The sequence below is a fragment of the Dipodomys merriami genome, unplaced genomic scaffold (genome assembly GCF_024711535.1).
Source record: "Dipodomys merriami isolate MVZ:Mamm:240054 unplaced genomic scaffold, mDipMer1.0.p SCAF_28, whole genome shotgun sequence".
In the NCBI taxonomy this organism is placed as follows: domain Eukaryota; kingdom Metazoa; phylum Chordata; class Mammalia; order Rodentia; family Heteromyidae; genus Dipodomys; species Dipodomys merriami.
Window position 1 is genome coordinate 1,342,426 of NW_027204270.1, and position 14,190 is coordinate 1,356,615.

Sequence of the window (14,190 nt, forward strand, 5' to 3'; positions counted from 1 at the left end):
ACATACAGTGCAACACACACTAATGTACACGCATCCAGGATAACATGCACACGTGACGTACACGTGTCCCATGCACACACATTGCTGGCCTCCCAGGCAGGAACCCCACTGGCCTGCTGCTATTGGACAGAGTGTGTCTTGGGTGATGGACACAGGTCTGGTGGTGAGCCTGCACCGCATAGGGAGCCTGGCCCCTGGCCAGCTGGGCAGCGCAGCATACAGATCCTCCTGTACCAGCCCCAGGTAGTGCTACTGCTGGCCGGGGTGCGGGCAGCTCTGGGAGCTGACCCCTTCAAGTCCACTTACTCTCATTCATGCAGGAACGGTACAGTATTTTGGCCTTCTCTACAGCTGGCCGGTCCTTGGCAGTGGAATTCTCCAGCACCCCTGTGGGCAGAGGAGAAGGCTGGACAGAGGAGATTGCTGGGGACGGGGGCCTCTCCCAGCATGCTCCCGGGTGCCCAGGGCGGCGACCCTCTGTGCGTGGCCCCAGCTGGACCCCGCAACGCCCTCCAGGCAGTGGCCGCTTTCCACCTTTGAGGATGACCTCCAGCTCATCCCGGAGGATGTCGAAGACGCTGTACCGCGAGTGGGTCTCGGGGATGACGTGGCGCCGGAGCCAGCCCCCGCACGCGTACTGGTAGAAGTCCTCGCACGGCTTCTTGGTTGGGTCCATATTTTGCAGGATCCTGGCAGCTGCCCACCCCCGGCGGGCGCGGGAGGGAGAGGGAGCTGAGTTGGGGGAGGCCTGACACCGTCTCTGCAGTCTCCAGTCCTGGGGACAGGCTGTGTGCCCTGGGGAATAAGTCTCCCTCTCTGAGCTGCTTTGAGGCTGGACGCAAGAGGGACAACCGATTCAAGCCCTGGGGTCGTCCCTTTGAACCGCAGGAGCCCCTGTGGCCCCTCCAGGCCTCTGGCATTTCTGCCCCAGGGCGGAGGCCGCTGGTGGAAAGGGTGCCTGCTTTTAGGAAGGGCTCAGCCTGGCTCCTGGCTCCCCGTGCTCCCTGGGGTACCTGGTCCCTCCGGGGGGAGGGGCAGCTATGTCCCAGGACCCAGAGTGTGCTGGGGACAGGGGGGCCTGGTATTCCCTACTGGTGGAGGCCATGGGAGACCTTTCCACTCAGGACTCCTCTGAGAATTCTGCTTGCTTCCAGAAGTCACCGCGGGTTCCTATCCCGCCGGGCCCGGGGGAGGGGCTTACCTGTTGTCACGCAGCCTGGTGTGGTACAGACTTCATCCATGGGTGCTGGCTGTTGGATAGCTGGGGACAAGGAGCCCGCAGTGAGCGTTAGGAGAGGGGAGGGAAGTGAGGGCCGGCTGCAGCGGGTGGGCGGGGCGGCCTTGGGGGGGAGGGGCTTGGGTGGGTGTGGTATGAAACCCCGCCCCTACCTCCTGGACTAGTTTAGGCCCTGAGGGTCGGGAGCCCAGTCTGGGTCCTCCCCCTCGTGGTCTGAGCTCTGATAGGACTGCTGCAGTCACCACAGCAGCCCAGGGCCCCCACAGGCTGAGGCACCGTTAGGGACGCCTCCCCCAGCTCCTCCTGCAGGTGCCAGATGCCGTCCCTGTGGCCAACTGGTTCCCCAGTGCCAGGAGGGCCTCCTGCACACAGTAGGTGCCTGCTGACAGACTGCGGCTCCCTCTTGCGCACACAGAGCCCCCTTCCCCGGGTGCGCCCCCGCCCGCCACGGGCCCAGATGCCCAGGTGCCAGCCACTCTCTGGGGGCTGATGTCAGGGAAGGCAAAGGCTACCTCGGGATTTTCGTTTTACAACCGTCTTCTCTTCCTGTGAGAAGCACAGCCAGCTAGTAAAGGAAGGCAGCTGCTTCCCTGGGGAAAGACACAGCACTCAGCCCACCGGGTCCCACCTGAGCCCCACTCCGAGGTCCTGGGGATGGCAGTGGTGTGCCCCTACACCCCACAGCAGCGCTGGTACAGGGAAACCAAGACCTGGGCAGACGGGCCTTCCAGGAGCAGACCATGCAAGGGGGGGGGTGTCTCATCAGGGTGGGATACTTGGCTCAATTAGGGGGACAGGAGCTCCGTGCAGGGAGGTGCTGAACCACTGACAGCCGTTACCCCCACTCCGCTCCTCCCGGTCTGCTGAAGGGCAAGGCCCCCCTCCCCACAAGCCCTGCCTTGAGACAGGCTGGGAGACAGAAGGGGGCCCCCAGGCCCGGGGCAGGGAGACAGAAGGGGTCCCCAGGTCCAGGTGCAGGTCAGGAGACAGAAGGGAGCCCCCAGGTGCAGGGACAGGGCAGGGCAGGCTGTGCTTCTAGAACTTTCCTTTATAGCTGTGTGCAGTGCCTCATTGCTATAATTCTAGTGACTCTGGAAGCTGAGATCTGGACAATGTGGTGCAAGGCCCATCTGAATCAATAGAAACCTGGGTGTGGTGGTGTCCACCTGTCTTCTCAGCACAGCTGTGCTGAGAAACACAGAGAACTGCTGTTCCGCCTGGCCTCGGGGAAATAAAGCAGACTGTATTTCAAAAATCGCCTGAGCTGCCTTGAGGCCTGCCCTCACAAGGGTCATTAATCCAACACCTGGTGATCTTATGGGCTAGGCCTGGTGCTGGGCAGACCCGGCCTGCCCTCAGGCGGCCCCTCACCCCTGACATGGCGGGATGAGGAGGAACTGATGCACGGTGCTTGGGTTGAGGCAAACGATTAAGAGCTTCTGCTCAACTTCAGGGAAAAGAGGGGTAGTCATTAGAAATGGGAATGTGACTAAACCAGCCCTCCAAACCAAATAACACAAATGTAGTAAATATTCAGGAGGCCATACCGGGATGGGACAAACCTTTGAATAAATTAACGAGGGAAAATGATAGCTCTCTCCTGCAGGAGAATTGCAAATACCATGTGTGCTGCTCTGCCACCAGTGAAGTGGTCCTCACTCCCCGCTGCATGAGGGAGAACTGCACAGAGTGACCTCCACCCAGAGAGGAGGATGCTAAGGAGAGGAACAGTAAGAGGAGAGTATGGGGACCTGGGAAATGCTCCCTCAAGCCAGGTGGTCAGGGCTGACAGCAGCCGTGAGCTCTGTTCTTCTTTCTCTCAACACACGTTACCCTTCCTCATAAGGAAGATATCAGACAAGTCCAAGTTCAAGAACATTTTACAAAATGCCTAGCCAGTACTCCTCAAAGCTGTCAGACAGATCATTTAAAGAAAAAACCCACAAGTGTCTAAGAAGCTATGGTAGTAAAGAATTGCTAAGAAAACACAACAGCCAAGTGTCACATGGTATCCTGGTAGGAGCCTGGACCAGAGATAGGACACGAGAGGGAAATGCGTTAATCTAAGTAGCGTGCACTTTGTTAACAGGAACACAGCAGAGAAGAGAATCTCTGACCATTACACAATGGGGTTAATAGCAATGTATGAATATTGTTGTTGTTGTTGTTTTTTGTCAGTCGTGGGGCTTGAACCCTGGGCTTGGGCGCTATCCTTCAGCTCTTCAGCTCAAGGCGAGTGCTCTACTACTTGAGCCACAGTGCCACTTCTGGTTTTCTAGTGGTTTATTGGAGATAAGAGTCTCATGGACTTTCCTGCCTGGGCTGGCTTTGAACCTCGATCCTCAGATCTCTGCCCCCTGAGTAGCTAGAATTACAGGCATGAGCCACCGGTGCCCGGCCCTGTATGAATATTGGTTTATTACTTGTGCCCAGTATTTCATGTAAACAGAAGAGATGATTGAAGGAACTCTCTTACTATGTATACACGCATTTCTGCCCCCCCTGAAATTACGTAATATTATCTGAACTTAAGATCTGAAACTTGTGGACAATTAATTCATCAAACATGTATGTGTCTAGAGTTCTAGAGAGCAATCTTGGAAAGCATCGTAGCTAGGAAATTTTCAAAATTGGTACAAGACAAACTGGCCCATCCAAGTAGCTCAACATTCCACAGCATGATGCATACAAAGAAAAATACACCTGCAGACATAGAATGCTGTGAGCTAAAGGTACAGAGAAGTTTCTAGAAGCAGGCAGACAGGAGGTAACACATTGCATTTGGGGAGCGCACCTTGTGTTCAGGGGAACAGCAGTAAGACTGATGGCTGACTGCCCACTAGAAACACTGCCAGCTAGAGGGAGATGGAACAGGTTAAAATAAAAATATTTCAAAGAGAGCTGGCTCATGCCTGAAATCCTAGCTACGCACGAGGATTTTGGTCCAAAGACAGCCCAGTCAGGAAAGTCCATGAGACTCATCTCTAACCACCAGAAAACTGGAAGCGGCACTGTGGCTCAAGTGGTAGAACACTCGCCTTGAGCTGAAGAGCTGAGGGACAGTGCCCAGGCCCAGAGTTCAAGCCCCACAACTGACAGGAAACAAAATATTTCAAAGAGAAAAAGGAACTAGACATTTCAGACTAAAGTTGAAAGAATTTGTCTCCATGAGAAATGCTACGAAAAGCCCAACATCTTCAGTGCAGAAACAAGAAACCAATTGATGCCCAGTTTGTTGGGAAGTGGTGAGCTCCAGAATGGGGAGGCAGAGGGCATAGTTCTGGAAGAACAGGGCTTGCCTATGTGGAACACACCACTGGTCATGCCTTTCCACATTCCCAACATGGGCTTCCATGGACTTCCTGCTGGAGGGAGCCCCTAGGGGCTCATAAGGGGATAGAAATGCTTTCCAACTTCACTTATGGCCTCTTGTTAATTCTCACAAACAGCTGGTGAGATTTTCTATGGACACATCCAGGTAAGGTGTCCAAGGTCATGTCTGTGGCGTGTGGCAGAGTTCCATTTTCCAGCTTCAAAAATCTCTTCTTCCGGCCAGATGTCAGTGGCTCACACCTGTAATCTTAGAGGCTGAGATCTGGATTGCAGTTCAAAGCCAGCCTGGGCAAGAAAGTCCACAAGATTCTAATCTCCAGTTAACCCTCAGAAGTGGTGTTGTGGCCCAAAGGGGTAGACAGCCTTGAGTGAAAAAGTTCAGGTATGCCATTCAGGCCCTAAGTTCAAGCCCCACAATTGACAAAAAAATAATAATAAAATCTCTTCTTCCAAGTAGGAAAAAAAGCAAAGCCACAGTCCCCCTGGACACAAAGGATGCTAGGGTTAAAATGTGGTCACCAGGAAGCGAAGTAAACACACACCACATGGATAGTTCCCCATCATAGATACAGAAACCCAACCAACATGCCATCTTTTCTTTGCTCTTTTACATCTGCTTGAATAACTTCTCTCAATGTTTTCAGTCTCTGCATTTTAAACAAAAGAAGTTTTGACATTCCCTGTGAAAGTTTTCTTTCCTAAAAGTTTTTCCCTCCTGCATAAAAGTTTCCAAATTCCTTCACTTGAATAAGACCTTGATTTAAGTAATTTGCATTTTTCTCTCTTCCTCTTCCTCTGACACTTGGAAATAGAAAAGGTTACCACACCTATTCTCCCACAAGAACGTATATTTCCGAGCGGGTTGTTAGGTGTGGGAGTTGAGTCCTGTGGCCAAGGAAACTCATGCCAAGAACCAACTTGATGCAGGCAAAGGCTGGTCGTGTCCCAGGGTACCTGATGGAAACAAACATGTATTCTCAGAGGAAACCTCTCAGGCATATAGCATAGCAGTCCCACAGACAGGGATTTACAAAAAGATCTGCCATGTGTGAGAAATCACAGCAGCAGCATAGACCCTTGGGGTGGAGGTGTCTCAGACCTTAGATCTGACCCAGAAGATGGTGCATCAGCTCCTAATTATGACTCCTCTCTGCATCCTGGGCTGTATGACTTTGCTGTTGTCACCACTAAAGAGGTATGGTCCCCACTAATCCTCTTGCTCATGGGATTTCATGAGGATTTCCCATGTGACCTGCTCTGGCCAAGGGGATGAGGTGGGAGTGGAAGCATTCTAGTTCTGAGCAAAGGCCCATGTATTTTCACTTGTCCTCTTGAATTCTTACCCCTTTCAGGAGAGGAACGGCCCCATCCTCATAGGTGGACAGAACTCCCAAGGAACAAAGCTGTCCATTGAGCCTGAACTGGATCCGCTGACCCCAGCCCAAACTATGGGTATATGTTGTGTTGAAAATTTAATATTATAAGCCACTGGGTATTGGGGTGGTTTTAAGGCACCAATGCTTAAGTGGTATAAAACTTAAGAGAATAAAATACTTGAGAATAGGAACAAGAAATAATTTTTTAAAAATCATGTTGTAAAAGAATCAGTTGAAAACCCTATAAATAAGACATTAGCCGGGCGCTAGTGGCTCACACCTATAATCCTAGCTACTCAGGAGGCTGAGATCTGAGGGTCATGTTCAAAGCCAGCTGGAGCATGAAAGCCCATGAGACTCTTATCTCCAATAAACCACTCAGAAAACCAGAAATGGCAGTGTGGCTCAAGTGGTAGAACACTTGCCTTGAGCTGAAGAGCTGAGGGACAGTGCCCAGGCCTAGAGTTCAAGCCCAACAACGACCAAAAAAAAAGTAGTTGAGGTTTATAAGCAACCATAACACAGAATAGTGGGTGAAGCACTAGATACAACATAGCTAAAGAGAGATTTTGTGAATTAGAATTCCATTTTATAGAATTTACCAGGAATCTAAAACAATGTCAAACAGATGGAAAATACAATGGGAAAGTTGAGTTGTGGAGAGTAGAGAGAAAAACTGAGCATATATGTAATCAGAACTTTTTTGTTTTAATATCTGGTAGAGTAGTATCAAACATGTATGCAACGAAAGCAATCCACTGCTGAGCCACACGCCTTGACCCATAATCAGAATTGTAGAAGGAAAACAATGGAGATAATGTGATACAATATCCAAAAAAGATGGCGACTGAGGTTGTCTGGAATTGGCAAATGTTATTAATGCTTTGATTCAGGAATCATAACAGTACAAAATGGAACAGGATTCAGAATTGTCTTAGCTATGACAACTCATGGCTAAAATGCAGACCAGCAAAGACGAAGAGAAAATTCAGACAAAAAAGATGGTTCATCTGACAAACCCGTGGCCACTAGATTGGCAGCTGACTTCAGACCTCAGCGATGGAACTCAAAGGACAGTGGACCCAGATCTCCACCATCCTGAGGGAAACCACTAGGCCCAGATTTGCTTGTCCAAACGTTCACGGAAGGATGCATACCAAGGAAAGGTATTCCCACATCTATAAAAGCTCAGGATTTACTGCTGATATATTATTTTGCAGCAGGATTCAACTCTCATCACAAAAAAGGCCTGCATTGCTTGGGGTCGTGCATCTTTGAGGTCTTGCTTAGAAGATTCCCACATGAGGTGGGCTGACTTTGTGTCCATACCAAGTTCACACTCCCAGTGTGACTGTACTTGGAAATGGCGCCTTTACCGAGTGGTAAAGATTACATGAAGTCATGATGGTGAGGTCCTGGCTGGGGAGGACAGAGTCCCTGTAAGAGGAGGAGAAAACACCTGTGTGTGCTTGCTACACCACATGAGGACACAGCCAGAAAGCAGCTTCTCAGGGGAAACAAAGTGCCAGCACCTTGATGTTGGACTTTAGTCTCCAGATCTGTGGGAGAATAAATGTATGTTTTTCCAGGTTGTTAACCAGCCCCTGTGGCACTTTCTGAGTGAGACAGGCTGAGCCTGTGGTTTTTTTTTACAATGGACAATCGGGTGACCACTGCCCAAACTTTCATGTGCAGATGAATCCCCGGAGAGCCTTGCAAAATGCAGACAAGGTCCTGCAGGTCTCCGTCAGGCCTGAGTTTCTTTTTGTTTTGGCATACTGGGATTTGAACTCAGGACCTCAAAATAACCGGAAAAAAGCCATCTAGAGGTATAGTTCTGGTGGTAAGCACCAGCTGAGCAAGCAAGCTCAAAACAGTTTCAGGAAAAAAAGTTTACCTGTAACTTTTAAATAGCAAGTAATTAAAAAAAAAGCCCTACCATAACCCTCAAGGGCATAGAGATATAAAAGCTTCAAGCAGATCGAGGGGAAGTAGAATGAATAATAATAGATCATCCAAACAAAAGCAAGAGAAGAGCAGAGCCAGGCGTTGGAAACACAATGCACACAGTAGACAAAAAGACACATTTCGGTAATCACGGGGCTGCAAACAGACAAAACCAAAATGCAAGCTATTCACGGCTGCAAGGGGGTACATCTGATGCAAGATAGAAAATGTTTCCAGAGAAAGGAATGGGAAAAACAGACAAAGCAAATGGCAGTGAGCTGTGTTCATATGTGCAAGGCAGAATGGGACTGAAAGGAAAACAGAATTGAGACAGGATTGAAAGCATTTCTGCAGAATGATATGTGGTAGAAAATAGATTAATCTCACGTGTACAGCTAAGTGTCACATTGTGTTACATTGATCAAAGCAACTTTACAATTTATACCAAATTTTGTATCTGTAAAATAATAAAGTCTTTTTTTCCCCCTGTCGGTCGTGGGGCCTGAACTCTAGGTCTGGGCGCTGTTCCTCAGCGATTCAGCTTAAGGTGAGTGCTCTACCTCTTGAGCCATAGCGCCACTTCCAGCTTTTTCTGCTTATGTGGTACAGAGGAATCAAACCCAGGGCCTCATGCATGCAAGGCAAGCACTCTACCACTGAGCCACCTTCCCAGCCCCAATAATAGTCTTAACTGGGTAAGGTAGGTCAATGCTTTACACAACTACAGAAAATTGACAACTCTCTAGCATAAGACACACACACGCACGCGCGCGCGCACACACACACACTCATCTTTTACCAGACAAGAGAATGAAGAATGCAAATATACACCAGACTGGATTTGCCTCCTGGGAGGCACACGCTGCTGCCAGCATGCCCCACAGTATACACCTGGACTGTGTGTCAACCTGACGGAGCATCAGCTCCAAGGCGAGCTCACCAAACCCCAGAGAATCTCATGGCAATGGTGGGAAGATTTTGACAACAGCACAATTAGGCCAGAAATCAGCAATAATGTAAAAAAGGCAACTAAATGCTCATATCCACCTGGAAATAAAAAAAAAAAAGTATAAACGAATGAAGAGTCAGGAAAAGCTCAGAGAAGAAGTGAATAATGTAAAAACCTCCTGCCAGCACAGATCCAGGACCCGGCCAAGGCTGGGTCATTGGTCCTTCTGGGGGACAAGAGTTCCGGCCAAGAAGATGAGACTGTATGGCCTTGGGAGGCACTCGAGGGGGCCATAGCCCAGTGAGTTCCTGAAGCGAGGCCAGAGGCTGGCCTGCAGACCCAGAGAGAGGCCAGGGCAGAGACCTCCTGGCATCCGAGATCACAGGAGAGAGCGCAGCAAGCAGGTCTTTCCTGTGGGATGGGCTCCTTGGCCTACCTAGAAGTCTCCTGGCTTGCACGCACCCTCCCCGCCACCTCACAGCTCCATGGTGGGGGCTGGGCTTTGTTCCCCAGAAGTCTCAAACCCCATGTTTTGAGTCCAGTGAGTCCCAAACAAAGGTTCTTGGGCTCTTGGCTCCCCAGGGAGATCCTGGTGGGCCAGAGACCGTCCTGCCCCTCCATACGGGACCTTGTGGGGGTCAGAGGAGACGAGGGTCCCGGGGAGCACCCAGGGCCTCACACCGGAGCCTGGGAAAACACCAGGTCCTGGTGACTGTCACCTGACCTGTTGTAGGGGGTGAGGGAGGGGCAGGGGTGCAGTGGGGGAGGGGCCGGCTCCAGGCCGTGGGCTCCAGCTGCTGGGCTCTTTGGGAACTGCAGCCGCGCTCTGCGGCGGGCTGTGAGGTTGAGGCTGGGGAGGGGGCTGGCGGGAGGGGGCGGGGATGCGTCAGGAGTCGGGCCGAGGCGGAGGGGTGGGTGGGGAGCACACCGCGGCACCCGTGTCGGTTCCAGCTCCAGCCGCAGCAGAGCTTTCTGGAAGGGGCTGCCAGCTCCTTGCAGGTCAGTGTCCCTGCACAGCCCTGGGAGCCGCGAGCCCTGGGCGGGCTCCTGTCCCATTCAGGGACGGCTGTGAGCAGGCGCGGGTGCGGGGCGCGGGCGGGCGCGGGGCGCTCACTCACCTCTGCTGTAAAGGACGCCCAGCACCACCAGCGCGCCGGTCACCAGCAGCAGGGGAGGCAGCAGCCCCCACGGCGGGAAGCCCCTGCGCTTCCCGGGCCCACCGGCTCGCTCCATGATGCCCACCGGGCTCTCAGACTTCTCCATCAGTGAGACTCCGGACAGACGGACGGAGGAGGGACGGAAGGCGCACGGCTGAGCGACCTGCAGGCCAGGGCAGGGAGAGGCGGCGGGGAGCTCCTGATGCCCGGCCCGCTGGCTGGGATGCGCGGCCCCTGCTTCTCCCCACTAGCCCACATGTCGGGCTCTGGGCGCCCAGCGAGCAGGAGTCCCTCAGTAGCCGTCTCCAGGTTGGGCTCCCCACGCCGGGGAGGCACTGCGGCGGGTTGGGGCGGTAGGCTGGGCTCAAGGTCAGCTCCATTCCCATGGTTCTGCTCTCAGCCCAGGATGCAGATGCTGCCTGGCCCAGGAAGCCCAGGGCTGCCCCGGGCCTCGCAGGGGGCCTGCCTGACGAGCTGGTGCAGGGGTGGTGGGGGATGCGTCCTGGACCAGTGGGCCGGGCGCCTTGCGGGGACATCCGGGATTCAGGAAGGGAGCTGCTCAGCCTGTGGGCACGCTGTGCCCTCCTTTCCTGTTGGAGGCCAGGAGCCACAGGGGAATGAAGGATGGGTTCCCACCAGAGCGCTGTGACCGTGCAGGTCAGGCAGCCGCCCGGCGCTGCGCAGCTGGGCCCGACTCCTCTATCTTCTCATACAGGCAGTGGGCAGTAGTGGGCGGCAGTGGGAGACCCACAGGGCCGGGGACAGGTTGCTGCTAAGGACACCACAGGCTAGACTGGGAAGTCCATGGGGACAGAGACTTCTGAGTGTGCTCCATGGGCCTGGGCCTCAGCTCTGCTCTGGCTCAGTGTGGGCTCCCAGATTCTCTTCCCTCCCTCCCTCCCTCCCTCCCTCCCTCCCTCCCTCCCTCCCTCCCTCCCTCCCTCCCTCCTTCTTTTCTATCTTTCTCTTCCTCTCTCTCTCTCTCTCTCTCTCTCTCTCTCTCTCTCTCTCTCTCTCTCTCTCTCTCTGTCCTTCCTTTTCTTGTGCTGGTACTGGGGCTTGAACTCATGGCTTAGTGCTTTCCCTTGTATTTCTTGGAGTTTTCTGCTCAAGGCTGGCACTCTACTACTTAAGTCATAACTCCACATCTGGCTTTTTGGTGGTTAATTGGAGGTAAGAGTCTCCTAGCCTTCCTTCTGGGGCTGGCTTTGAACTTCCATCCTCAGACCTCAGCCTCCATGTGAGAGCCACTGCTGCCTGGCTTCATGTGTGTCTCTTCACCTGCCTGGGCTTTGTCTGCCAAGTGCCCCAACTCAGGAAGGGCTGGACACTGCTTGGGCCCTGCCAGTCAGTCCCTACAAAGGTGGCAGGGCCAGCAGGTCTTCTTGGTTTTCCAATGTGGTGCTGATTTGAGCTGGACCCTGGCTTTGCCCCCCCCCCCCCCCCGGCCCCACAGCGGCCTCCTTCAGGCTTCTTGGAGCCAGCCCTCCCTCAGACTCTCTGAGTTCCTCTGAGGGTCTCTGTCCCACACTCTCCTCCCCAGGAAGTCTCACCCCTCTACTCCCCACCAGTGCTGAGCTCAGAGGTCACTGCTCCCCTGCCGTCACCCCAGGGCTCCGTGGCCCCATCAGCTTGGGCTGTGCCTCTGGACACCTTTCTCCCCAGCCTCAGATGCCCTTTCTCCTCCCTCCACCAGTCCACCTTTCTGGGGGGCCTTCCTTGACCTGGCCTCCAAGTTCAAATAAGCAAGCGTCACCAGCTTCATACTGCTCTGCAGGGTCACTTTGTTCACACGGTTCCACCGCTGTGGCGGTATTCCCACTTCTGCCGCGCCCCAGAGGCCGCAGCTGCCCACGGGCAGGTCTCCCTGAGTGCCCCCCCCCCGGCGGCCAGCGCATCAGCCCTGTCTGTGAAGCCTGCCTCACGTCCCCCTAGTCTTGTGACTTTGAACAGTTTGGCCAGTTCACTTCATTCTGGCCTACAAACGCGGTGAATTCATGTACAATAATAATAACACCTTCAGACAGGGCCAGCTAGCACAGGGTGGTGCGAGGGGTCTGTGCTTGGGACAGGACGGGAGCGGGGGGCTGGGCCGTGGCTGGCGCCTGTGGTGGCCAGGCCCAGCTGCAGCTGGTCTCCGTGGAGACGCTCTGGGGGCCTCTGTGCGTTGCTGTGGAGAGGGCAGGGAGCTTTTGGTGGTGGAGCCGCATGGCGCGGCCCCCTGCCCGGGCGCCGGAGATCCTGGGCAGCAGGGGCGCGAGGCTCCCTCCCCGCCGCAGTCAGCGCAGCCATCGGGCGCCGGCAGGGTCCTCCTAGGGCCAGCCCTGGCTCACTCACCTTGTGATCTCTCAGGAGTGGCCACCCCCTGGCCAGGGCCCTGAAGGCTGGGTTGTCCCAGAACTGGGGTGAAGCTAGTCGAGGGAGTGGGGCTCCCGATGGAGGAGAGTGGTATCAGGTAGGATCTCGCGGTGAGGTCACTTCCCGCCTCCTTTGTGATGCTGGGCACTCTGGAGTTCCGTGGGCTCGTGTGGGGGAGGGGCAGGCGAGGCTCCTGGGGGTGAGGGTCCTCCCCACGAGTGCCTCCCCACCCCTCCCTTCCCTTCCCCTGCAGTTACTTCTTCTTATGACGGTCTCATGGCAGAGCCTTACGCGCCTTCTCAGCTGGATTGCTTACAGCTGGCACTCTCCCATTTGAGCCATGCTTCCAGTCTGGTATTTTGCTGATCAAGATGGAATCTATGGCTTTTCTGTCTAGGCTGGCTTTGGACAGAAAGCCTCTGAGCTCAGTCTCCTGAGTGGCAAGGACTACAGGCGTGAGCCACCGGACAGGCTCCTCTTCCTTTCTCCTCAAACCTTCAGTCTGATAAGCCCCAGGGGCTGCTGGGAAGAAAGGTGCTCACCTGGCCTGGGAGTTCCTGTCCCTGTCTTCTCTCCCTTCTAATGAGGGCGGTGGGCTCCTAGGGCCTTGCAAGCAAGGTGGGCCTTGCTGTTGCTGACTGGAGGGAGGGCCAGGCTGCAGGGCGGCCCAGCTGCCATGTCAGCCAGGGGTAGATGCTGCTATGCATGGTCCATGGGGAATGTGGGGGCAGGCAGGCTGGCTGGAGAGGCAGGGCAGCCCTTCTCTACCCAGAGCTGTCCCCCAGGGTCCCAGATACCAGCAGGGGCCCCGGCCTACTTGCTGGGAGGGGGTGGGCTCTGAGCAGAGTCAATCTCAGCCGGAGCCCGGGCGCCCCATCCCAGACCGCCCCATCCTAGGTGCCCCACCCCATCCAGGCTTCCCTGTTCCAGGCCTGACTTGGTTACCAGCTTCCAGACCCTCGGTCCTGCGCCCCTGTGTCAGTGCTGGCCTCCGAGCCCGCCCCCCCCCCCGCCCTGGTACCCAGCATGCTGCCTCTGAAGGAAGGCCCTGCACTGCCTCTGCTGGGGGCTTCCGTGACAGGGCCTCAGACCCCTCACGTGCCAAGTGGGACTTGGGGGATTGGTCAGAGTGCAGGCAGAAGAAAATGCTGCCCAGTGGCAAGGCCAGTGTGTGGACAGACGTAGCTGCCGGAGTCCGGGCGGGTGAGGGTGAGCTGGGGGAGGGGGCGTTGGGGTCACTGCTGACCCCAGCCTGCTTCCCAGGCCAGGTCTGCCGTCTCTGAACGGGGCCGCTACCAGGTCCATGATTTCAAGGGATTCACAGTTCTTCAGATGGACTGGTGGTGTGGCCCGTCCAGTGGACCTTGCCTGTCAAGCACTGGTGTGCACGTGCGCGGGGGGGGGGGCGGTCCTGGGGCAGGCCGGGGCGGCCCTCGCGTGGGCTTGGTCCCTGGCCACCTGTGGGGACCTGCCACGCCAGGGCTTCCTGGCCACGCCAGCCATCACCTGCTGTGCGTGTCCTGTGCCCAGGCTCCGGAGGGCAGCCCAGGTGACCGGGAGGACGTGGGCTCACCTGGGCATCTGTATGCCAATGGGAAGACACAGTCAGGCCTCTGGACACAGTGAGTCCCAGGAGAGCACAGGCCTCTCGGCCCACCAGGATCCCTGGGTCCTGCGGCCCCAGCCGTACTGCTGAGATCACTGGAGGAAATCTGCTGCAGCTCCGGTGATGTTTGCGGTCCCTCCAGCTCTTAGGGGAAAATGAGGTTGTGGAAGAGGAAGGAATGGGACCCTGAGACTCCGAGTGGCAGCGCGGGGCTCGGCCTCTTAGTG

At 55.1% G+C, this 14,190-nt stretch overlaps 1 protein-coding gene across 3 annotated transcripts in view; it reads right to left on the reverse strand.

Moving 5' to 3' along the window:
• The window catches only part of Mmel1 (membrane metalloendopeptidase like 1), a 39,062-nt gene extending 26,618 nt beyond the window's left edge, over window positions 1-12,444 (reverse strand). For all 3 annotated transcript variants that reach the window (XM_070036933.1, XM_070036932.1, XM_070036931.1), the window contains exons 1-6: window positions 12,337-12,444; window positions 9,961-10,162; window positions 1,750-1,827; window positions 1,202-1,261; window positions 535-696; window positions 307-387 (exon numbers count right to left, since the gene is read on the reverse strand). In XM_070036933.1, the coding sequence (XP_069893034.1) occupies window positions 307-387; window positions 535-696; window positions 1,202-1,261; window positions 1,750-1,827; window positions 9,961-10,105 (526 nt within the window). In that variant the 5' untranslated portion in view covers window positions 10,106-10,162; window positions 12,337-12,444. The remainder of the gene's footprint in view (window positions 1-306; window positions 388-534; window positions 697-1,201; window positions 1,262-1,749; window positions 1,828-9,960; window positions 10,163-12,336) is intronic.
• Between the last annotated feature and the right edge of the window lie 1,746 nt (window positions 12,445-14,190).